General features: G+C 40.5%; 1 protein-coding gene across 3 annotated transcripts in view; it reads left to right on the top strand.

Moving 5' to 3' along the window:
* Positions 1-24,203, top strand: part of SYNE2 (spectrin repeat containing nuclear envelope protein 2) — a 308,022-nt gene that overhangs the window by 55,770 nt on the left and 228,049 nt on the right. For all 3 annotated transcript variants that reach the window (XM_026486841.4, XM_044379732.3, XM_048220054.2), the window contains exons 3-7: positions 17,587-17,648; positions 18,585-18,680; positions 18,777-18,854; positions 18,943-19,035; positions 23,438-23,619. In XM_026486841.4, the coding sequence (XP_026342626.2) occupies positions 17,587-17,648; positions 18,585-18,680; positions 18,777-18,854; positions 18,943-19,035; positions 23,438-23,619 (511 nt within the window). The remainder of the gene's footprint in view (positions 1-17,586; positions 17,649-18,584; positions 18,681-18,776; positions 18,855-18,942; positions 19,036-23,437; positions 23,620-24,203) is intronic.

Genomic DNA, 24,203 nt, shown 5'->3' with positions numbered 1-24,203 from the left:
GTGGAAGACTCGGCGGGATTCTGAAACTGCCGAATATGGATCCTAACAGAGAGGCTCTTGGGTCTAGAAGCTGAGCTGCTTGGGGTAATAGCAATAGCAGCGATCACGTCCACATGAGCTCTCTTTCTGTTTAGTGTGTTTTCACTAAGTATTGCATAGCATCAAAGAAGGCGGCCATGGGATGTTATGAATGTGCTTGAAGTAAATTGTTGTAGATAAAATATGCCGCTTACAAGGAAGCTCTTTCCGGAGAACTTCGTGTCATGGAAAGAGTGAAATCACGACACAGGTAGAGGTTCCATTTAAAAGTCAGATTAGTAGTAAGTGAAATTGCCAGGCTAGGCTGACTCACCCGGTGCTATTGTAAACAGCAGCTACGGCGCTCTGGAACTGCTCTGCACACTCTCCTGATATATTTCAGATTTCAGTGATTTCTTTAGAACGCGTAAATAGAATAGTTTGTTGGCGGCAAAGGGGTGTGACCAATTCACGTAACAAGAGCAAATTGTTTTCAGCAATGAGGTAGGTCCGTGCTTTCGAAAAATAGCATTTGAATACAGAGCAGTAGCATTAATTAGACAAAGAACTAGGAAGGAGTGTGTCTTCCCTGACGCTTGCCACTGCCGGGCGGGCGAGGAGTTAACTTGCAGGCCGTCCTGCCAAAACCGCGGGAACCTGTATAAAATCACGTTCAGCCCAGTTCCTGTGTCATTTCGAACAATGCTCATATGTTTGATTTAGTGTTATCTTCCAGATGATGTATTTTAAAAGACTAAAAAAACTCTCTCTGCCTTCGGGACAGACATTACTAGGTAGGGCTTGAGAGCGGAACACCGGTCCCTGTGGTTAGGTTATTACTCCATTGACATTTATTCATTATTTACCGAGTATCCATCGAAGAGAGGCTTTCAATGTATGTGATATTTTTAGACATTATTCATGTGCATCGGGCTAGATAATAAGCATAATAATGTGATGTAATGTTTAATTTTATTCGGTTGCTCAGTAAACACCAACACCGACCATGTGCAGTAGGCTTGTTGTTAAGGGGACAGCGATGTGAATAGATTGAGCACCTTCAAGAAGCGTGTGATCCAGGTGAGCTTCCGCTTGTCCGTATCATGTGAAAGTCGGAAAACGGGCTGGGAATGCAGCAGATTTAATTACTCTTACGTAACGAAGTCATCTTGCTCCCAGTTTTGGATCCAACATAAAATTTAACCAAAATATGACTGAATATGCTGTCTGGATATCTTTGCACATTTCAGGTGTAGAGAGGTGAAGAATGAAAGTGTATTCCATACAATATTATCTGCAAGGTGAGTTATCTATCCCTCTCACTGTAAAAATCAACCATTTTCGTAAGAACTTCCCTGAACTTCTTGCTGAACCTCTTGTGATTGTTTTTTTATCCTTGAGTTTCCTCTCGTCTTTGGACATCACCCACTTTAATAGCCTTCTGAGTTCTTCCCAGTGTGTATTAGGTGCCCTGCCTAGGATACTCCTGCATCTTTAGTGCCAGTGACATTTCTGACATATTTTAGGCTTTCAGTAAACAACTGTGTAATGAATAAATGAGTGGTCATTTCCAATATAAAGAAAATATAAAGCACCCTGAATTAGAAGAATTGTTCAGTGTTCAGGAAAATCAGTGAGAGAGGATGGAAACATGGATCTCTTTAGACCTGGGGCAGGGAGGTGTGTTTATGGTGTTTGTGGGCTCAGAAGTGTTTTAGTATTGTGTTTCTGAGAGAAATTCTGTTTACTTTATGATGGCAAGTGAATGAAACCATGTAAATTCTGAGAAAGAGGAATGGGATTAATAAAAGGCTTCTGGGTGGAATTTCTACCTTTTACAGCCAGGGTCCCCCCTGTGGAATTTTGATGGAAATGGTGAATGAGGAGTAAGGGAAGGACATGCGCTATGAGGAAGTATTTCTGCTTCTGTAACCAGTTCAGACTGCTCAGTTATTAGGAATAAAAGCAAATCATCTCTGGGGTCTTTTTTTTTTTTTTTAGGAATTAGGTGATTGTTATACCCAGAGACAATAATCAAATTATGGTTCTTCACTGACTATCAGTGCTGTATTGTCCCAACACAAAAGCTTCCAGAGAGTTCCTGATATCATAGCAGCTGATGGTGTCTTTTGCTGTGTTGTCTTGGAAGATAACTTGCCTTAATACTGTAAAGTTTTATAGTCTTAAAATGTTCCGATTAAGTGAAAAATAAAAGAGCTCTGCAAGCCGTAGTATTTGCACTGTATAGTCTCTTTAAGAGAGAAGAAATTTTTTTTTCTTGGGTTGTATATATACAGTTTTGGCTTCTGGGAACTTTGGTTTTGTTTTTGCCAGGAGTGTGGGGATAAGCTTACTTTATTCTGGGTCAGTTACATTTTGAAAACTAGGGCAAGATAAATCCAGGGTCATTCAGAGTCCTGTTCAAGTAGGTTAACAAAGATCGCATTCATGCCTTATAGAAATCAGAATCCTTTTTAATTAGCCCCATGGGAGATACAGGAGTTTTTCTGAGCTTTTGTGTATGCGTGTGTTTCGGGAGGGGGTGTAATTATTCAGAACGTGAAGTAGTATATTAGGAAAAATAAAACTCAAAATAATTTCCCCTTGAAAATGGGAAAGTAAGAAGTCAATATAAGCGATTGATTTATAGCCATTTGGTGGGGTGGTGAGTGTGTGACTTTACACTCTAAAGATTAGAGGTTATTCTAAATGTGCATCTTCAAGAGCTTACCTCCCCCATCTGATTTCAGTGTCGGTGATTACAATTTCTCTGACGGCTGTGTTTTTCTAAGACATTCAGGGAAATTTTGATAAAAGGTAACTGCATTTGTTGTTCTCAATATATGTTTGAGAACTGCAAGTTACTACCACCAGGTATTTTTAGAACCGCTTAAAAATAGTACATAAAAGGATAGGAATGATTTGTCAGAGAAATGAAATGTTCCAAGTTCTAAATGTGTGTGTTTTTGGAGGAGAGATATGAGATTCTGGGTAAATAAGCTCTCCTAGTCATTGACAGCCTGTGCGGTGATGCATGTTGAATGAGCACAAAAGAAAATGGCGGAAGAGTGGCCACGCACGCTTGCTCACTGCCCCCAGGCTGGAGCAGCACTCGCTGGTCATGCCTTGGTCTTTTCTGTCTTTATTGCACAGGGTCTACCAGTCGCGTCAGCAGCTAAATGTTATAAAATGAAACGCACCTGGCTCAAATCAGAACACAAACAGCCTTTATCAGATTTGAATAATATTTAAGATCTTTCCAAAACATAGTCATTGTTTGCCCTGTCTTCCAGTTAAGTAGGATTATTAAGAGTGGGAACTAGCTCTGCTGTGTGTGTGTCTGCCTCAGTCTGAACATTTATGTGGGAGAACTTCTAGCATGGTTTGATGTCTTCAGAACAAAATGTTTCAAAAGTATGGGTGGATTCACACTAACCAGTTCATCACACAGTTACGGTTTTTACGAGTACAGGTCAACCTGTTCATTGATACGTTCATGAGTGTGTGTTTCCTGTGACCCTACCCTGTATCAGGCACTATTTTGGGTTAAGAGAATACTGAGGTGAACAACTCCAACAAGCTTCATACACCCACGGTGCTTGTCTTTCAATTATTAGAGAGACAAGGAATAAATAATGAAGAAAAATAGCAGCCCATGGGTTGTGCTATGGAGAGGATTAAAATGTGTTTATGTGAGGATTGCTTGTTTTGTTTACATCGGGTGGTCAGTGGTGGTCTTTGATGAGACATTTAAGGAATGATTGTGACACAAAGGAGCTGCCAAGCAAAGAACAAGGGAAGAGCATTTCAGGCTGAGCAGTACTAAAGGAAAAGCTCAAAGGTAGAAGCAAGCTTGGTGAAGTCATGGAGCCTGGGGTGGCTGGAATGGGGTGGGCATGAGATGGTGTTGGATAGCAAGGCAAGGCAGAGCTGTATTAGGCAGGGATTTGTCAGCTGTGAGGGAAGGCGTGTGAATGGGAAACCATTGGATGGTTTTAGTTAGGGGAGTAACATGCTCTGATTTACATTTTCCAAAATATCACTCTGGCTGCTGGGTGGAGAGGGCATTTTCTGAGTGGTGGGAGGGGAAGCAGCAAAGCCAGTTCCAATGCTTTTGTTGTCCAGGTGAACTAGCAGAGTAGGTTGGATAGTAGTAGGGTGATAGGAATGGGATAAAGAATCATGGATTTTTTTTTTTTTAAGGATACTTGTGAATGTTGGGATGTATGGAATGAGTAGTAAGAGATCAAGGATAACTTCTAAATTTTTGCTTTGAGCAATTGAGTAGTTGGTTATATAATTTACTGCGATGAGCAAGACTGATAGACAAGTTTTGGGGAGATCAAGAGTTTATTTTTGCCGTGATTGATATGAGATGCTCATTTGATACCCAAATGGACATGTCAAGCAGACAGTTAGATGTGAGGATCCAGAGTCTCAGGGACAGGTATAGATTAGGGGCCATCAGTATGTGGCTGGTATATTTGCAGGTAAAACCATGGCCTGGAAGAGATCACCTGTGGAGTGCGTAGCTAGAGCAGACCTTTGGATTTTTCAGTGTTTAGAGGTCAAGCAGAAGAAAAGCAAGGGACACTGAGAAGGAGTAGCTAAGGCCAAAGAAGGAAAACCAGGCCAGTGTGATGGCCTGGAAACCCCCAGATGAAGGTATTTCAAGAAGTGGGGAAGGGTGCCTGGGTCGTCTGCCTTTGGCTCAGGTCACGATCTCAGGGTCCTAGAATCGAGCCCTGTGTCAGGCTCTGTGCTCATCGGGGAGTCTGCTTCTCCCTCTCCTTCTGCCCCTCCTCCCTGCTGTTGCTTGCTCATGCTCTCAAATAAATAAATAAATAAAATCTTAAAAAAAAAAAAAAAGAAGGGGGTGAAATCAACTGTATTGAGAAATAGCCACTGGACTGGGCTCATAGCGTTAGTTGGTGGCTCTAACAGGGTTAGCCACACTCAAGTGGTGGAGACAGAGGCCTGACTGGAGTGGGTTGAGGAGAGAATGGAGGTGAGGAAGTAGAGACAATTGACTTAATCAACACTTAGAAGAAATTTTGCAGTGAAGGGGAGCAGAGATATTAGGTACTTGTTGAAGAGAAACAGGACTTTTTTTTTTTTTTAATGATTTTTTATTATATTATGTTAGTCACCATACAGTACATCCCCAGTTTTCGATGTAAGGCTCGATGATTCATTAGTGAAACAGGACTTTTTTAAGGTAAGAGATACTACTCCATTATTTGTTATGCTTTCTCTAAGTATAGGTTAATTTATCCTTAGATGCCAATTCATTTATTTGTTCATTACGTGACAAGTGCTTTTGAATGCCTATGGTATATAAGACACTGTACTGAACACGCGGGATGACGCATAAAATGTGCTGTCCCACGGTGTACGTTCTGATTACAGGGAGACAGCCAAGGGCATAGACTAACACAGGATGATCTGGGTGTGCTGCAGGGGAGAGAAGACGTGGTACTCTGGAAGTACAGAGTAGGGGCACCCACCAGTAGGTACACCCACCAGGGGTCAGGGAAAGCTTCCCAGAGGAAGTGATTTGTAAGTTTAGACCCAAAGTATGTTAGCACGTGGACAGGGTGGAGATGAGGAGAGTGCTCCAGGCAGTGGTAGCATATTAGAGGTAGGAGATGGGGCCGAACAGGGCACATTCAGGGAAATGGATGCTCAGTGAGACGAGGATTACAGTTTGAAGGAGAATGTGAAGAGGAGGCTGTAAAAGGTCATGGGAATATACAGAGGTTGGAATTGTTTCCGGAGACCAAGGAGAAGCGATTGAAGGGTTGTGAGTGGAGACGTATTATGAACTGGTTTTAAGAAATCACCTGAGCTGCAGTGTGGGGTGTGGTCTCATGGGAGTGAATGTGGAGACAGAATGACCAGTTGAAGTCTGTTACCTCAGGTCAGCTGAGAGATAATGGTGTCCTGATCTAGGAGGTGCCTGTGAGGATGGAGAGAGATAGATATCAAGAGATATCTAATCGGTGCAGTTGTAAGCGTTTTAAATTCTTGAATTTTATCTTATTTTTAGCTTTATTGAGGCAATCATTAGGGCTTTTTGATTGGGTATAGGAGAGTGAGGAGAGGGAAGTATTAAAGATGATTCAGATTTATTCTTGGCAAAAGAGTGGATGATGGAAGCATTCACAGACAAAAAATGCAGAACACCTTTGGTGGGGGAGGGATTCGGTTAGAGATGACCCCTTCTGGCAGGGCTGAGTTTGAAGTGTCTATGGAATAACTAAGTGGGGATACCCCCGAAGCTCAAGAGAAGCAGACACCTGGGCTGATGATAGAGATTTGGAAGTCATTAGTATATAAATGGTAATTTGTTCCTATGGAGTAGATGAAAGTAGAAGAAGAGAACATTACAGAGATAGAAAAAGCAAAACAAGCTTATAACAGAGTCTGAGAAGGAGTGTCACTAGAAGTAGGAAGAAAATCAGAAGAGTGTGATATCATGGAAACCAAAGAAGGAGAATCTTTCAAGAAGGAGAGGGTGGTAAACAGCACCAGAAGTTTCAAGATATCTAGTATGTTCTGAGAAGTACCCATGGGGTTGAGCAATGGCAATATTACAGGTAGTCTCTCTGAGAATTAGATGGAGTGCTTGGGGTAGAAGCTAGCTTTTTTTTAGTGAGTTGAGAAGTGAGTGGTAGGTAAGGACACGAACACAGCCAGTGTAGACAATACTTTCAAGAAGTTTGGGTTTAATGTGGGGGAGAGAGATAAGGTGGTAACCTGGAGGGGCCATGGATCTGACTTTTGAGCTGAATTTTAATTATGATGAAAAGAACATGGATTTTGGTATCAGACACGTCTGGATTTGAGTCTCCTACCAAATGTGAGCTCTAGAGTGTAGTATATAGGACATAGTGTACTTTCAATAAGTGTTTATTGAATGAGTGAGTAAAAATTTTTCATCTTCTGGGAGCTACAATTTTCTCATTCACAAAATGCCTACCCGACCACTTCATTGGAAGCCTTTAATGAAATGATGTAATTATTCCTTTCCCTGAATTCCTACTTCCTCCTGGACACAAGTTGGTTCAGCAAGTCTTCTGAGCCCCTTCAAGTGTGAGGATACCCATATATTATCAGAGATTTATATTGAGTTACATTATATTAATATCTCAGGGTTTATGATTTCATCACTATTTTTGCTAAGCCTTTCCTGTTCCCTTGTATTGTCTCAAGAATAAGTCACACATGTAAATCAGTCCAGTAACAGAGATGTTTCTCAAAGTGAGCTGTGTGAGTCCCTTGAATCAGAGACTCTGGGAGTTGGGACCTAGAACTCTGAACTCAAACGATGACCCTGAGTAATTTGCTGTCATTCAAAAGTGTAAGAATCCTAGATTTGTAATCCTACAAATTTGTAATCAGTGTGGTCTGGTTCTTTCGTGCTTAGAAGTCAGGGCTCAGGCTCACATGTCGTGATTTTCAAAAGAAAAGCACTCAGTTTTATATAGTAGATGAAAGGTAGTAAGGAGTAAGAAATACGTGTTGAAAGAAATGGAGTCATTTCTTTGATTTGTTCATTCCACAAATATTTATTGAGCAACTCAGATGAGTCAGAAGACGGTGAGAAAGAGGAGAGCAAATAGCACCCCAGGTTCTAGGCATTTTGTCTGTATTGTGGGCTCATTCGCATGTGCTAGAAATACAAGGTTTGCTTACGCAGAGAGCCAGGAGCTATGTTCCGGGGAGGCTGGAAACAAAAGCCGCTGTGTGAAAATCTCAGGTGTTGCACAGGGTGTGGTTCGCTCGTGTGGCAACACGAAGAGGCTGGATTCCACACGCTGAGGCCCAAAGTAGAAATCGTTTGTTTGTTGTATGTCATATATGTCCCCAATAAGTTCAGTATTTAAATCTCTACATTGACTGGGGAAATATAGCCACAGTACCCCCTCTCCCTTCTCCCCCAGCCATTTATTCATTCAGCAAACATTTTCTGAATTCCTGCCACAGGTGGTAGATGCTGCAGGCAAATGAGGAGCAAAATTAGAGCCAGGCTGTCATGGAGCCAGTAGGCTAATGGGAAGGCGCACGTTAATCAAATAATCTTACAGATATTATTAGCTAATATTTTTTGGAACAGCTTTGAGATATAATGTGAGACGTGAATCACATACCAGACAACTCACCCACTTAAAGTGTATAATTCGATAGTTTTTAGTATATTCACAGAGTTGTGCAACCTTCATCTCATTTAATTTTAGAACATTTTCGTTACCCTAAAAAGAAAGGCCATACCCTTTAGCTGTCACTCCCTAAACCCTCCGTCCTCCTTCCCCCCCGACCTGGGCAGACACTATTGTACTTTCCGCTTCTATAAATTTCCTTATTCGAGACATTTCATATAGTATGTGGTCTTTTGTGACTGTCTTCTTTCACTTAGCATAATGATTTCATGTTTCTTCTATATTATAGCTAATATCTATTTGTGTTAGACTAATCATAGTCTATGCAGGGATGGGCAAATATTTTCCATAAAGGGCCAGGTAGCAAATATTTTAGTCTTTGAGGTCCATTTGTTTTTATATCACCTGTAGCATGAAAGTAGCTACAGGTGATATACAAACAAATGATCATGTCTGTGTTCCAATAAAACTTTATTTACAAAAACAGGCAGTGGGTCAGATTTGGCCTTCAGGTTATAGTTTGTTGACCTCTGATTTATGTTGGTATAAGTACTTAATCCCCCTTACAACCCTGAGGGTAAGTACTAATATCCCCATTTTACAGTCGGGAAGATTGAGGCACACAGCTAATAAATGGCAGATGGGGGAACCCAGCTAGTCTGGCTCTAGAGCCAGTGCTCTTAACCTTGACAAGGTTAAGGTGATTGAAGCAAGTGATAAATGGTTCTGGGGTATGAGTATGGCTCTATGAAAACCAATAACGAAACGGAGATTGACTTAGGTTTCCTTCAGGATGAACCACTGAGCTGAGACCTGAGCGAAAGTGGAGGTTGACTAGATGAAAGGAGGGGTGGTGATACAAAGGGCTGAGTAAGAGGGAACAGAGCTGGTGAAGGTCCAGGAAGAAGACCAAGTGGCTGGAAGTCCGTGTGCGAAGGAGAGGAGGAGAGCCATGCGTGTGGAGGCTGGAGAAGTGCCCTGGGGTGGGCCACAGAGCACCTCCTCAGCTCTTACTGACATGGCTCCTTAACCCCAGAGCAGAGAGAAACCATCGAAGTGGAAAGGGGAATAAGGCAAGATCTACTGGCCGAAGCGGAGAATGGATTAAAGGGAGCCCAGCAGACCTGGTTGCCCATGGGAGGAGCAGGCCATGGCTGATGGCAGATGGGGCGGGAGGGCTGGGGGAGCCTAGCGGTGTAGGAAGGAAGCGGATACCAGAGCTCCGCGGGAGCAGATTTGGCCTGATTTGTAGTAGGCTGTACTTGGGGATGATAAAACATGGTGGTGTTTAAATCTCTGAGGTGGAGGCACTGGTGTGGGGAGAGGGAGGGAGGAAGGGTGTGATTTTAGTCCTGGGATGCTGAGTCTGATGGGTGAGTGCTGTTTTTTCTGTAGTGCCAACACAGATTCTCCAGGGGAGGATTATTGACGTAAAGAGTGTTGAGGGGGCACCTGGGTGGCCCAGTCAGTTAAGTGTCTGACCTTGGGTTTGGCTCAGGTCATGATCTCATGGGTCGTGGGATCAAGCCCTGCGTTGGGCTCTGTGCTCAGAGGGGAGTCTGCTTGAGATTCTCTCCCTCTGCTCTCTCTCTTTCAAATAAATAAATAAATCTTTTTTCAAAAAAGAGAGTGTCGAGGCTGAGAGATGGTTGCATGCTGTGCTTACAACCTTGTTGTTAGTCGGGAGTTACCTTCTAAACTCAGCTCTTCTCATTCAGTAAGTGAGGTCTTAGTCTTGGTACTATTTATTTTTCTTTCTTGCTGGTTTGTTTGTTTGCTTATGGTTGGTTGCAAGAAAATGTGTAGTAAATTGTCCCCCTGCTTTTTCTGTTAGTTAATAGTTTCCCCTTTTGTAGTTCAGTAACACACCTTTTCCTGTTTATTCGGCAAATATTTTAGGCTTTTCTTATTTTGATTGTGCATGCCTGTGTGCTTTTATCCCTTAATTTGTTTCTTCATTTATTTCTGTTTGTTATCATCTCCATGAGAAACAATAAGAGAGGCGGCCTTATTATTTTTAGTTCCCTTTCTTTTCTTTTTTTTTTTTTTTAAGATTTTATTTATTTATCTGACAGAGATAGAGACAGCCAGCGAGAGAGGGAACACAAGCAGGGGGAGTGGGAGAGGAAGAAGCAGGCTCATAGCGGAGGAGCCTGATGTGGGGCTCGATCCCATAATGCCGGGATCACGCCCTGAGCCGAAGGCAGACGCTTAACCGCTGTGCCACCCAGGCGCCCCTAGTTCCCTTTCTATTCGATAACAGCTTGATTAAGATTCTTTGAGATGGCTGTTGGGACACATGGCTAAAAGGTGTCACATTATTTTTTGAATTTAGTCATCCTTACCATTTCTGTCCCAGTGAACAGTGAGTTGGCAGTGTTGTTTTAAGGAATGGCACCAGGGTCTCATTATAGTACCTGTCCTTTTGTTCAAGGCATTTTATTTGTCAAAGAAAGAAATCATTCAGGGGTTATTAAAACAAGACTACGATAAGACATAGGCCTAGTAACTATTGTCAGTAAATTCTACTTCTCCATACTACAGTAAGACAGTTTGATTCTCTATACTCTTAATACTTGCTAAGTCTTTCAATCAGCAAATATTTATAGAATACTTATTATCTACAGGCACTGTGCTAAGGGGAAGCAAAACCACAAAAGCATGAAAGTTTAACTTCAAGGTTCATATATTGAGTAGGAGAGAAACCAGACGCCCTTACGTGACTAGAGTATATGAGCAGCTGGTGGTAATTATCATAAGGTAGAAGGAGGCTGTCGGGCCGTGCATATAGCTATCCTTTAATAAAAATACAGATAGAGAGGTGCCTGGCTGGCTCAGTCCATAGAGCATGTGACTCTTTATCTCAGAGTTGTAAGTTCGAGCCCCACGTTGGGTGTAGAAATTACTTAAAAATTAAATCTTTAAAAAAAATACAGATAACATAAGAGTAAACATATTATTTTACAACTTGCTTTTTTTCAATTAAAAATATATCCATATCAGCACATATGTATCTACTTTGTTCTTTTTATTGGCCAGATTTTTTTTTCTTACTTTCTGGTAATTGGGAAGGGTTATAATCTCCTTTTAAAATATTTCTTATAGCTTTGCAGATGCTTTTTAACTCTAAGTAGTATAGCTAAATTTCTGCTTTTTGAATGACCAACTTAAAAAATGGAGCTGTCATGTGTTTTCATTTAATTTACATATACATACATTCATTCAACAAATATTGACTGAGTGCCTCCTACTTGTGAGATATTGTTCTAGAAGCTCGTGACCCAGTGACCAACCCAAACAAATCCTTGCCCTTTTAGAATTTATGTTCTTTATATTTAATCTATCTAGAAGGATGCACAGGAAACTTAATTAATGTTGTCTCAGGGAAAGGAAAATGGGAGGTTTAAGGGAAGTTAAGATTAACTTTTGAGTACTGCTTGGAAAAATGTTTTATGAGTATGTATATCGCTTTCTAATAACAACAACAACAAAAATCCAATAAAGCATTGTGGGAGACTAGAACCAGGAGAGATATCTATTTCTCTTTAGGAAGGGGGACATTTGAACGGAGTATGTCTTATTTTAACAGATGTCGAGTAAATGCCCATGATGTCCATTGTGCTGGGTGCTGGGGTTTTTATAAATGCAGAGGGAGATGGGAAGGATTGGCCATTCCAGAGGATACATAGCATGGCAATGCAGAAAAGAGTAAAAAATTTTTTGAGTGCAACTTAACTGGGAAATTGTAGCTTTCCAATTTGCCAGAAAAGTAGGCCATCGGTAGAGAAGTCATGGGAGATGAGTCAGGAAAACTAGATTGGAGCTAAACTATGAATGACCTAGAAGGTTAAGCTAAGAATTTTGAATTTATTCACTAAGGAATTAAGGCATGATCAAAAGATTTTAATGAGGAGAGTGACAGATCAAAAGAGTGAATCTGGAGCCAAGTGCAGTAAACCTGTTAGCAATAAACCAGTAATAGAAAGGGAATAAGAAATTCCCGGATAGAAGGAGACTGCAAAGCTTCCTCAGTTGAGCTCGTGCAGGAGAGGGCATTCCTGGATAAGCCACATGGTAATAACGCATCGCTCTGTGTTTAAGTGAAAAGGTAAGCTAAGGATTCTCACGTCTACGTTTACAGCTGCTTTGGGACTCCCACTACTGGGAGGACCGCTGGAGTCAACATTTTTTAATTAATTAATTAGTTAATTAATTTTTGGGGACTCAACATTTTAGATGACCTTACTGCTCCCTCGTAGCCACAGTAGTTTCCCTGGGAACCGTATAATGAATTTAAAATCCATACTTCTTAACTGAGCTTAACTCAGTTCGTTTTCATTTAAGGTGCCTTCCAGCTAAGGGTATGTGTTGCCAGTTTACAAAAGGCAGATTGAATGAGCACAAACTCAGGGATTAAATGTATTTTTATGGTAATGACATCTAAAGAAAACCTTTGCCCATTCTGTCTTGCTTCTCAAATTCTGTCAGATATTTTCCAGATATATTCCTGAATAAAATTCACTGACTACATTTTTCTACGTTATACATAATTCTTATTTGCTTTAAAAATCAGGATAGAGAATTTCTCATTCTCCATTCCTTGGCATTTTATGGAGAAATCTATCATTATAACAGATTTTATTATTCTTTTTAATTCTTTCGCTTTTTTTTTTTATCCCTAACAGCTGCTGATTCTATTCTCTATATGCCATTTTGAGAAGAGTTTTCTTATTTTATTAGAAACTTACCTCAGAAATTATAAAATAAAATCCAGCAGTTAAAAAAAAAATCTCACCCACTCAAATTAAATTGCTTTAAAGCAGTTGGTTCTCAATTATTTTTTTCCTAATGGGTCAGCCTTTGAAAAGAACAATTGGTTACTTATCCTGCCATAGGGTGAGCTATTTGGCTCTGGTTCCTGTTGAATTAATACCGCTTTTCAGGGATAAGACCGTATGAAAATGTGAGAAAAGTGTGTCAAGGGCTGAATAAAATGGCACATAGTAAACCATGTAATTCAGCGGTTGCAAAGGTGTTTAATTGTACTTGGGACACCTTTGTTTGCTCTTCAGCAAAGGGTCCTTGTTGCATTTGAAGGGTTCTGATTTCCAGGATGACGAGTTGTTCTCTAAATGTGGACAATGAGTTCGTTAAAGGCCATGAAGTTTCTTTTCTAAATCCTTTTCTGAAGATTTCATTTGGGCTTTGTTTCCTTTGCTGAACCGGAGAGTACCGGTGGGGATTTGTTCTGGCGGCTTCTCTTTTTGTTTGTCCCCTGGTTTCTATTAGATTTTATCAAATTAGGACAGGAATAACTTAGGGTTTTCGTTGGAAAAGTTTTGATCATTTTCAGTTTAGGTTTATGTCCCTGTCGGATATATGTCAGTCCAACCTGGGATTAGATTTAGGTGCACCCAGTTTGAACAATCCAGTTAGAGCCCTGGTTTCCCTGCCTGTTTTCCCTGCCTTGGAAAGTTCATTGTGTTTGCTCGATACCAAGACCCTTTTGTCTAACATGGCAGGAAAATGAAATGATCCCTCATATTACCTGGAAATAGTTCGGAAGGACTGGGGTTTCCAGGTGGACGCGAATTCTAAAACTCCTTGGTCATGCAAGTTTTGTGCTAAAAGACATTTTTTGCTAAAAGACAAATAATGACAATAGTTTAATATTAAATTGAAATTAATAAAACTGAATTATAATTAAATTAAAATTAATTTTAATTTTCTGGACTGTTTTGTGCCAGCGGTTTACCCTTTCCAAGATGATTTTACCCACCTTCCACAGATGTCCCCCTCCCTTCTCCCCCATGTAGCTCTCCTAAAATTGGTGCAGACTCTTTCTCTCCTGGACCTAGCAACGTTCCTGGTTCGTTTCTTTTTCACACTTTTATGACCTAGAAAGGAAAATCTCTCTTGGTCCCTTAAGGATAGGAAGAGTCCTCTTTCATTGTTTTTTTGTTTGGTTGGTTTTGATTTGGATTTCTGCTTTATTGTTATAATAATGGATCAGTCCCTCCCCGCTTTTATCCACGGCCTTGATTAATGTACACCGTGTGCTGGTAACTTGATCCTGGAATCAGAAAAACTGTTCTCTAGTTTTTTTCTATTGAGGAGCAAAATTAACCGTCAATACTATTTTCGTTTGAATGTTTAAATATATTTAAAAATATTGTTGAATCATCTGGTACTAGGAGAAAAAGCAATGAAAACATATCTCAAAGAATCTGGAAGGTGTCGTAACATTTTGAACCATAGGACAAAATTGTGCTTCTTTGTTAATTCTTTTGCTTGTGTAAAACAAATAACTTTCAAAAGCCTACACTGTGCATTTGGCTTGCCAGAACTCAGTTCAGTTCAGCTAACAATTATTGAGTACCCTGGACTGTGTAAATCACTGGGCTATAACTAATTTAAGCTGGTAATACAGGAAAATGAAGTGGATTAAAAAAGATAAGAAAAAAAATCCAACGAGGCTAAGTGCATCTTTAATCTCTAATCAGCCAGGATTGTAAACACCCGAAAATACATTTACTCAGATTCTCTTCAGTTCCTCAACCTGAACTCCCATGAGATTAAATTTTAAGAACTCCAATTAGATGTCATGCCAACAATTTCGGTCTGTTATAACTGTGTTAGCTAGAGATTAATGAAGGGGAGTGGAAGGGGTCAAAGAAAATGTATTAGAAGGTAGATCAGACAATAAAAAAAAAAAGAATATGAACACATAAAGGTAGATTTGACTGTCTTGGTGTAGTAAATAAAACATAAATAATAATCAGTGAAATTATCATTTATTAATTTTAATTTAATTATAATTTAGTTTTATTAATTTTAATCAATTTAATATTAAGCTATTGTTATTATTTGTCTTTTGTAAATGTTTCTTTGGAGTCTCTTCTGGGCCATGTTCCTCTAAGCACTTGGAATAGATCACAGACAAAACAGCTTTGTGTCGGACTTATATTCTGTTGGGAGAAGAGCAAGACATTAAATAATAAACATACGACATATGTAACTTAAATAGGAAGTTAAAAGGTGGTAAGTGCTGTAGGAAAAAATAAGAGCAAACAAAGGGAAGCAGGAGTGGAGGTGTTACAGCTTTAAATAGGATGGGAATTCTGCTTGTGAGGATATCTGTAATAGCATTCCTGGGAGAAAGGACAGTTAGGGCAAAGCCCTAAGGTGGGAATGTTTCCAGGGAGTTTGAGAAAAGCAGGGAGGCCAGAGTGGCTGGAGTGCAATGAGCCAAGGGGATGAGTGAAGGGGGTGGGTGTCAGCCTTGCAGCCATCTTAAGGAGTGAGGTGAGGAACCCTCAGAGGATTGTGAGCAAAGGAGTTGCCTGGTCTGAGTTAACATTTTAGCAACATCGCTCTGGCCGCTGCATTGAGAATAGTATTTTGAGGGCAAGACTGGAAGGAGTAATCCAGGTGGGAGGTGGTGAGAAGTGGTCATATCCTGAATATATTCTGAAGGGGGACCGAAGAGGATTTCCCAAAGCATTGGATATGAAGTGTGAGAGAAAGAGAGAAGCCGGCTTGTGATGTAGGAGAAAAACCAAGAGTGTAGGGTTCAGAAAGGTGAAGGCTGAGAATCGACCATTGGTTCTAGTCGAAGGGGGTGGAGGTCATTGATGACTTGGATTCATGGTGACCTTGATGAGGCAGCAGCTGGAAAAGGATGGGAGGAGGGATATCAGTGAGGGCGAAGGACAGCGTGAAAGCTGGCGGAACACATGACTTGGAGTTTCTGATGGATGCCAAGGATTGTTGGAGTCGGGGCACTTGAGGGAGGGAACTGAAAAGCTGGGGCCGTTGTTCAGAGGTGCACAAAATCGAGACTGCAAGGAGTTGCAGTTATCAGTAATGATAAGATGTGGGGTTTGACTGCGACAGTGAGTGGTTGAAGCAGAGCAGAAGACAAGTTTATTGGAGAAGAAGAATAAAATGGAGGGGCCAGGAGGTTGGGTGCTTCATCAGTATTTATGTGGAAATTGCCAAGAATTAGGAGCTGTATTGGAGAGAGGACAGTGGGGAAGGAACTAAAATCTTTGAGAAATGATGAAGAATGGACAGAGGCCTGTAGATGACTCTAGTAGTGGGTACGTCTGATGGCACGAGAGTCAAAGCTGGAGCACTGCGGGGACGAAGAGAGTGGAGAATGATCTGGAAGTAGCAGCGAGGAGCAAGGCCCCCGTGGTACAGGGGGCTTACGTAAGAGAAAGCAGAGGCAGCACTTGAGTGGGCCAGTTTTCAGTAAGAGCAGAGAGGCAGCGCCTGCCGGAGAGGATTTGGACACAGGGGGTTTTGCGGATGGTGTGCTTATGGGTTCATCATCAGTGGAAGGTTTCAGGAGTGAAGGAGAGGTGGGAGATGAGAAAAACGGAGGCATGTGCAGAATCTTACGTAAATCAGAGTGAGAGAACAGAGGGGAACCTGAGAGCCCCCGGCGTGCGTGTGCACGTGTGTGCATGTGCGTGTGTGCTGGGATGAGACCTGGTGACCTCGGGTTAGATGGTGGTGACAAGGCTCTGAGTGCTGGGCCCAGGGAGGCATGGCTGTCTGTCCTTACCTGGGTGGCCAGCCAGGTGAGGACATCTGGGGAAATGGAGACTCAGTCCTGGTGTGCAGAGTTGACATGGCTGCTGAAGCTGAGGGGGTAGAGGGCCGGTGGGGAGCGTGGTGTGGCCGTAGGGCCTGCTCCTGGCCTGGCGAGGAGGGGAAGCCATACCTAGAGTGTTCAGATCTTCCCCTGGACTCCTGTCCTGTTAAAGAGTAAGAACGGGCACTTCTCAAGTGAATCGTGAACAGTGTCTGGAGGCCAGTGCTTATTCCCTTACTCCGTGAGGACACTGCCGTCACATGGCTAGTGGGTGACAGAGGCAGGAGCCGAGCCCAGACAGCTCTGACTCCAACTGCCACTCATTTACCGTTAGTTCAGTGGCAGCAGATCCTCCGTGATAAATACTGTGAGTGTCAAGACTAACCTGCCCACAACTTTATGAACCTTTTAGAACGTCTTCAGATGTTCTGGGGTTTGCCTTTAAATCTGTATGGGCTTTTGCTTGGACTGAGAGTGTTTTTGGCGGGGGAGGTCTTCTCCCTCACAATTCCTCAGACTGCACCATCAAGGCCACGTGGCGACTTTGTGCTTTTGTCAGCAAACACTATTAAAAATCATCATCTTTTAGCTAACTTGCAGCAATAAAAAAAATATCTTGTATCAACACGCCGTTTCCAAACCACTCCTTGAACAAACATCTGAAATTTAGACCAAGTCCTAGAAAGCTGGGAGAGTTGTGGCGTACGCGCACATCCCCAGAGGGATGGACCTTTGAAGCTTGGATGTATTTGCAAGGTTTCTGAGGCTTCTCATTTTGTAACCGCTGTTGTCCTTTTTCAATAGCTGAACAGGAAGACACTCAGAAGAAAACCTTTACCTGCTGGATCAACTCACAGTTGGCAAAGGTGAGGGGAAAAAACCAAATACAAGTGCAAATATATTTAAGTTACTCCTCCTTCCCTCCCTTTGGGTCCCCAAAATGGCAAGGTTGAAAGAATGTGCTGAAGTGACCTTGATCTTGTTTAGATGTGTTTGTTATTCTCTCCCTACCCTTTGTTAAGGGTATGGGAGATAGTGCTATAAAAATATTTAAAGCAACAGCAGCTTTTTTAAAAAATCAAATATAACAATAATAAAAAATAATAATGATTCATATGTATGGAGTTGTATGTTAAAAACACTGTCCTAAGCTCTTTTAAATGGTGTCAGTTTGCGTCACATTTACGAGACCTTAAAACATCCCGATGAGATAGTGTTATTCCTGTTTAAAAAAACAAGGAAACTAAGGTACAAAGAAGTTATGTGACTTGCCCAAGGTCACACCACTTGTCAGTGATAGTGCTGGGACACAAACCCAGGCAGTCTGGATCTGAATCACTGTGCCATCCTGTCTCTCCGTGACGCCAAGTGCCTGGAATAACCCAGATACAAAACGAGTGAGCCTCTTCTCCCCGGCTACCCATCCCTGCCCAGTGCAATTCTGGAAAGGGTAAATTCATAAACAGATTACTCCAGAAGTGTCATCTACTCCCCAAAAGGGTCACTACTGGCTGATTTTGAGTGCCTTTAATGCCGCCTCCATGCACACGTTTTAAGCGCTCGCTGAAAGCTACAGGAGTGTTATGTTACTGGAAATTTGCCACGAGATAAATTAAGTTCACTCCTTCTCTTATCATGCTTTGATATAGAACGTTGTGTGTTCTCTCTCCTTCAGTCAATAAAAAAATCTCTACTGAATTTTAGCTTTTGTGAAGCCACAAAGCCCACTTATGGGATTCTTAAAGGTATTATGTTTTCTGGACCAATGTTTGAATGAGTGTTTTTCTTGTGACCTTTTGTAGCACACGCCTCCCTCGGTTGTATCAGACCTGTTTGCAGACATTAAAAAGGGGCATGTTCTCCTAGACCTGCTGGAGGTACTCTCGGGGCAACAGTTGGTAAGCTTTTTAAATGACATTAAAAAACATTTTGTTGATTTACAAGGGTTTTTTTTTTCATATTTCTAAGTAATATATTTTGCTTGAATTTCATAGCCTCGAGACAGAGGATCTAATACATTCCAGTGTAGAATCAATATAGAGCATGCCCTGACATTCCTGAAACACCGATCAGTGAGTATGAATCTCATCCGAAGATTCCCGGGAGAAATGCACGCTGTGAAATGTGTTCTCCTCTTAACCCGTGTTTCTTCTTTTCCAGATCAAGCTAATAAATATTCATGTTACTGATATTATAGATGGAAACCCATCCATTATTCTTGGCCTAATTTGGACAATTATACTACACTTTCATGTAAGTAGTTTGATGATATGAAAGTTATTTCTGTCCTAATTACTGCAGTGTGAAATAAGTGTAACGCAGTAAGATACAGTCCTGGGTTTCTTCCAGAAAGAGGACACTCTGGAAATCTCGACAGGTGGACCTTTGGCCATTTTTGTTATTTTGCGGTTAAAAATTGAATGATAAATTACGGTATCTTAAATCATCCGTGGTACCAGCACCAGTCTGAATAGAACCTGCCTTGGTAAAACTTTGCTTACTATTGTTTACTTACTCTGGCAGAAGATAGTAGAAAGCTTCTGGAGTAAATTTTTGAAAACTAACCCACTAAATTTTGTAGAATCTCCTAGTTTTGAGGACCCTTGTTCAACCTAATCGCCCCACAACACCTAGTCCTGTCCCAAAACTGACTCATAGATCAATTTCATTCCCCAAATATATTTGAACACCTACTATGTGCTTGCTTTTGTGTTAGGATACCAAGAAAACAGCAAAGACAGTTCTAGCCCTGACTTTATGACACTTGTGACTGATACATATATTCTTCCAGACCTGGGATTCTGAGTTAGTACAGGTTTTCTGCAGCTGCCTAAAAACTTGCATGTTCTGTATCCCCATAATTACCTTGAAAATAACTTAAAAAATTATATGGGAAACAAATGCTTATTTTACAAAAACTAGAAAATAACATAATTTGTGTAACATTTAAAACACGTAAAATGAGACTGTATATGATTTCTGGATACCTACATTTGAAGTTAATAGTAGAATAATACACATGAGAATGATGAAAAACAAATTTAGAATAGTGTTTTTTCCCCTCTGGAAAAGAAAGGAAATGGAATTGCGGAGGGAAAGACAGAAGGCTTAAGCTGTATCAGGGTTTCATTTCTTTAAAAAAATATGAACCAAATGTAAAATGTTAAAATTTGGCAATACATAGGCATTTGTTACATTTTTCTCCATACTTTCCAAGATATTTAAAATATAATTAAAATGTTCAATATAGATAATAAAAAACCAAGTAGAGTCATCTGTAATTCTACCATTCACTGAAAACCACTAAATAATTTGGTGTATAGACTTCATCATACATGCAGCAGGAATGAATGTATATATTTATATATGTGTATCTTAAATGGAATGGTCATGCTACCCAAACCGTTTTCAACCTGTTCTAATGAACATCTTTCTGAATTCACACATATTTTTTTAATGGAGGCATGGTGTTCTCTTGCAAAGAACTATATTTCATCAAGGAACAGTCAGAATGCTCACAGTTTTACGATTGTAAAGCGATTCTAAACAGACTACCCTTCGGATAAATCTTTTCCATACAATCTTCATTATTTCCACGAGCCAGATTCCTAGACGTGAAATTGTTGGGCCATAAGTTTTGCTTTTCTTGGCTTCATTTTACTAATGTAAATAAACTTCGTTGAAGAAGAACATACATAGAGAAAAGATGCGCAAATCTTAAGAGCAGAGCTTGATGTTTTCTTAGAAATTAAGTACATCCATGTAACCACCACCCAAGATAAAAATAGAGAACCTTGCCTGAATCCCAGAGTTCCCAGGGATTCCTCCCGGTCCTTGCCCTCTTCCCTAAAGAAAACCACCACTTTGATCTCTATCATTGTTCAGCTTAGCATTTTTACTTCCATATAAAGGAATTTTAACAGAATGGACTTATATGTAGAGTCTTCTGTCAGACTCACTTCACTTAACGTCATCTACGAGTTTCGGCTTGTTGAAGCCTGCATCTGTAGGTCTTTTTTTTTTTAAGTATAGTTGACATGCAATTAGTTACATTAGTTCCAGGTGTACAACTTAGTGATTTGACACGTTATTACATTATGTTTTGTACGCCACAAGTGTAGCTGCCGTCTGTCCTGCTACGTCGCTAGTACAATGTCATCGACTGGATTTCTTTCTTTCTCTTTGTTGTGTATGAATATACCATTGCATGAATATGCCCGAGTTTATTTACCACTCTACTGTTGATGGACATTTCTTTTGTTGCCAGTTTTCAGCTGTTAGGAATAAAGCTGCTAGGTGCATTCTCGTGTGTGCCTTTTGGTGGTGGTACAAGCCCTCATGTCTCTTGTGTACATAGCTAGGAGCGGAATTGCTGGATCATAAGGCATGTGACGTTCAGCTTTGGCAGGAAGCGCCAGCTAGTTTTTCAAAACGGTGGTTCTGATTTACACTGTTACTGGAATTTGTGAATTCCTTGGTCCAATCCTCGCTAATACTTGACATTAAAAATTTTTTTATTTTAGCTATGCTTTGTGCTTAATGATTTATAGAAGTTTTCAAATATATTCTGGATACAAGTCCTTTGTCAAGTATATATAAATTGCACATATCTTCTCTGATTCTATAGCTTGCCTTTTTAATCTTTTAATGATTTTAATGCAGTTCAGATTTATCAACTTCCTTTTCTGGTGGCTAGTACTATTTATGTCCTGTAAAGAAATCTTTCCCTTTGTCAACAGCATGGAGATATCCTCTTATGCTATTTTCTCGAATAGTTCTGTCCAAATAGGACTTTCTGCACTGATGGAAGAGTCCTGTAGCTGCACTGTACAAGACAGTAGCCACTAGTCGCTTGTGGCTACTGAACACTTGAAATGTGGCTAGTATGACTGAGGAACTAAATTTTAAATTTTATTTCATTAATTTAAATAGCCACGTGTAGCTAGTGACTATTATATTGGACAGCACAGTTCTAAAAGCTTCACTGTTTCACATTTTGCATTTAGAACTACAATCTTTTGAGAATGAGTTTTTTGGAGTATGTTATGTTAAAGCTTAAAATCAAGATTATTTTTTTCCATATCCGGTTGACTCAATGCCATGTATTGAAAAGACCACCATTTTCCTAGTGTACTATACAGTGTCAGTTAATAAAAAATCAAGTAACCATATATGTGTGGCTCCATCGTTCTGTCAGTTCTGTTCCATTATTTACCTTGGCACCAGTACTATACTGTGTCAATTTCTATAGCTATATAGAAAGTCTCGATACCTGATAGTGTCCAACTTGTTCTTTAGGATTCTTTTGTTTATTCTTTGCTCTTTGCATTCTCATATAATTTTTTTAATTGAGATGTAGTTGACATATACCATTGTGTAAGTTTAAGGTATACAGCATGTTGACTTGATATTCATATAAATTTTATAAGTAACTTGTTAATTTGCATGCACACAATCTGTTGGAATTTTAACGAGGATTGCATTGAATGTATAATTTGGAAAAAGTCGGCATCTTTAAAATATTGCATTATTTAATCCATGAATACAATATTTTTGTTATTGCTCTGTTCAAAATATTTTATTTTCATGATGATTTCTTATTTGGGTTCTATGACATTGTATTGTTTAATATCCAAATATTTGGGGATTTTGTTTGTTATATCTTTGTTACTGACTTCTAGCTTACTTTGAGTGTGGTCAGAGAATAGCATCTGAATGGATTCAGTTCTTCAAACTGCTGCAGCTTGCTTTATGACTCAGCACCGTCAGTTTCAGTAACTATTTTATATGGATTTGAAAAGAATGTTGGTGCTGCCATTTTAGGTACAAGGGGCATGCCAGTCAGACCAAGGTTGTTAATTGTCTTGGTCACATCTATCACTGGTTGTCTGGTGGATCTATTAATTATTAAGAAGTGTACTTTTCTCAATAATACTTGCTACTGTGTTTGTAGATTGACCTTTTAAAGTTTCTCATAGGTATTATCTTACTGCCTTCCAAAAAATCTGAACCAGCTTCTGTGCTTACAGCAATATGTAAAAATCCACTTTCTCATACTCTTACTAGAGGATACCGTTACTTGATGTTAACTTTAAAAATTTTTTTGCCTGTGTTATAAGTGAAGAAACTGCCCTCTTGCTGTATGCATTCAGCTTTCTTAAATGACGAATGAGGTTATTTTCCACATACTTAATGGTAATTTGTTTTTCTTTCTTGGGACTTAGTTCTCATGTATTTGACTGTTTTTTTCTGTATGTGTATTTGTTTCTAAATGATTTATAATCAAGGATGCATTTTAACTGACCCAGTCTCCTGGACTCCTGGACTCTAGACTAGGATCTCAAATGAGTTCAGTTCAGTTTAGAGCGACAGGTGCTGAGCAGTAGCGAAGTGCTCTGTAAGCACGTGAAGGGGATGAATGGACACTTGCCCTCAAGGCGGAACGCAGTGCCTGAGTAAGGGCAAGGAGTGACCCAAGTCCACTGAAAGAGAGCCTAAGTGTAGCCCGAGATGACAAGTGCTAGTGCTTATTTCACCATGAGTAACCTCTCACTGTTAACCGGATACTTTTTCGGACTTGTTTTGGCTGAAGGTTTTGCCTCAGTGCTGCTAACTAATGGTTTATACGTGTTGACCATGATTCCGTCTTCCTTAGATTGAGGAGCTTGCCCGGACTCTTTCTTGCAATTACAATCAGCCTTCCCTGGACAGTGTGAGTGTGGCCGACTCATCTCCTACCTCAAGTCCTCCAGCTAAGAAGTGCTCCAGAGCCCAAGAAAGATGGCAGATGTCTGCAAAGAAGGCTCTTCTCCTGTGGGCTCAGGAGCAGTGTGCCCCGTAAGTGGTTTGCTGTGACCACAGGAGACAAACAGGGCAGCTCGACCCACCAGCACAGTGTTACTGACTCCAGGTCTGAAACTCAGGCCGACTGGGTGTAACGCCCACTGGAACACTTTTCTCTCCTAAAAGGCAAATGCTCACCAGCCTCCTTCCTCTCAGGGTAACTCCCCTCACCCCCACCCCTCAGTTTAGGTGGACTGTTACTGTGTAGAAATAAAGTGGTCTTTAAGTATCCTTTTCTTTAGGCACAATTGCCCTATGTGTCTGGGAGGTGGATTTAAATCACGAACATTTTACCACAGTAGGAACTCTTTAAAGGTCAGGACTCCCATCTTTATTGTCTGTGTATCCCCAGAACCTAGCATAATGGGAGTTCATGGTAGGTGTTCCATAAATATGTATTGAATGAATGAATGAACAAATGAAGGAATAAATAATCAACACATAAACTTCTCTCTTGGAGCTGTATATGACTACATTCAGAGATCACAGTCCCCTTTGTTTAGAAATTTGTAGCTCAATTGGGGAACAGAAGCCAGAAAAATAGGAGTTTTTTTAAAAGAGTGGGGATGATGAAAGGA

This window comes from Ursus arctos, unplaced genomic scaffold (assembly GCF_023065955.2).
Source record: "Ursus arctos isolate Adak ecotype North America unplaced genomic scaffold, UrsArc2.0 scaffold_25, whole genome shotgun sequence".
In the NCBI taxonomy this organism is placed as follows: Eukaryota; Metazoa; Chordata; class Mammalia; order Carnivora; family Ursidae; genus Ursus; species Ursus arctos.
The sequence above is the reverse complement of the archived record's forward strand: the minus strand, read 5'-3'. Positions and strand labels throughout refer to the sequence as shown.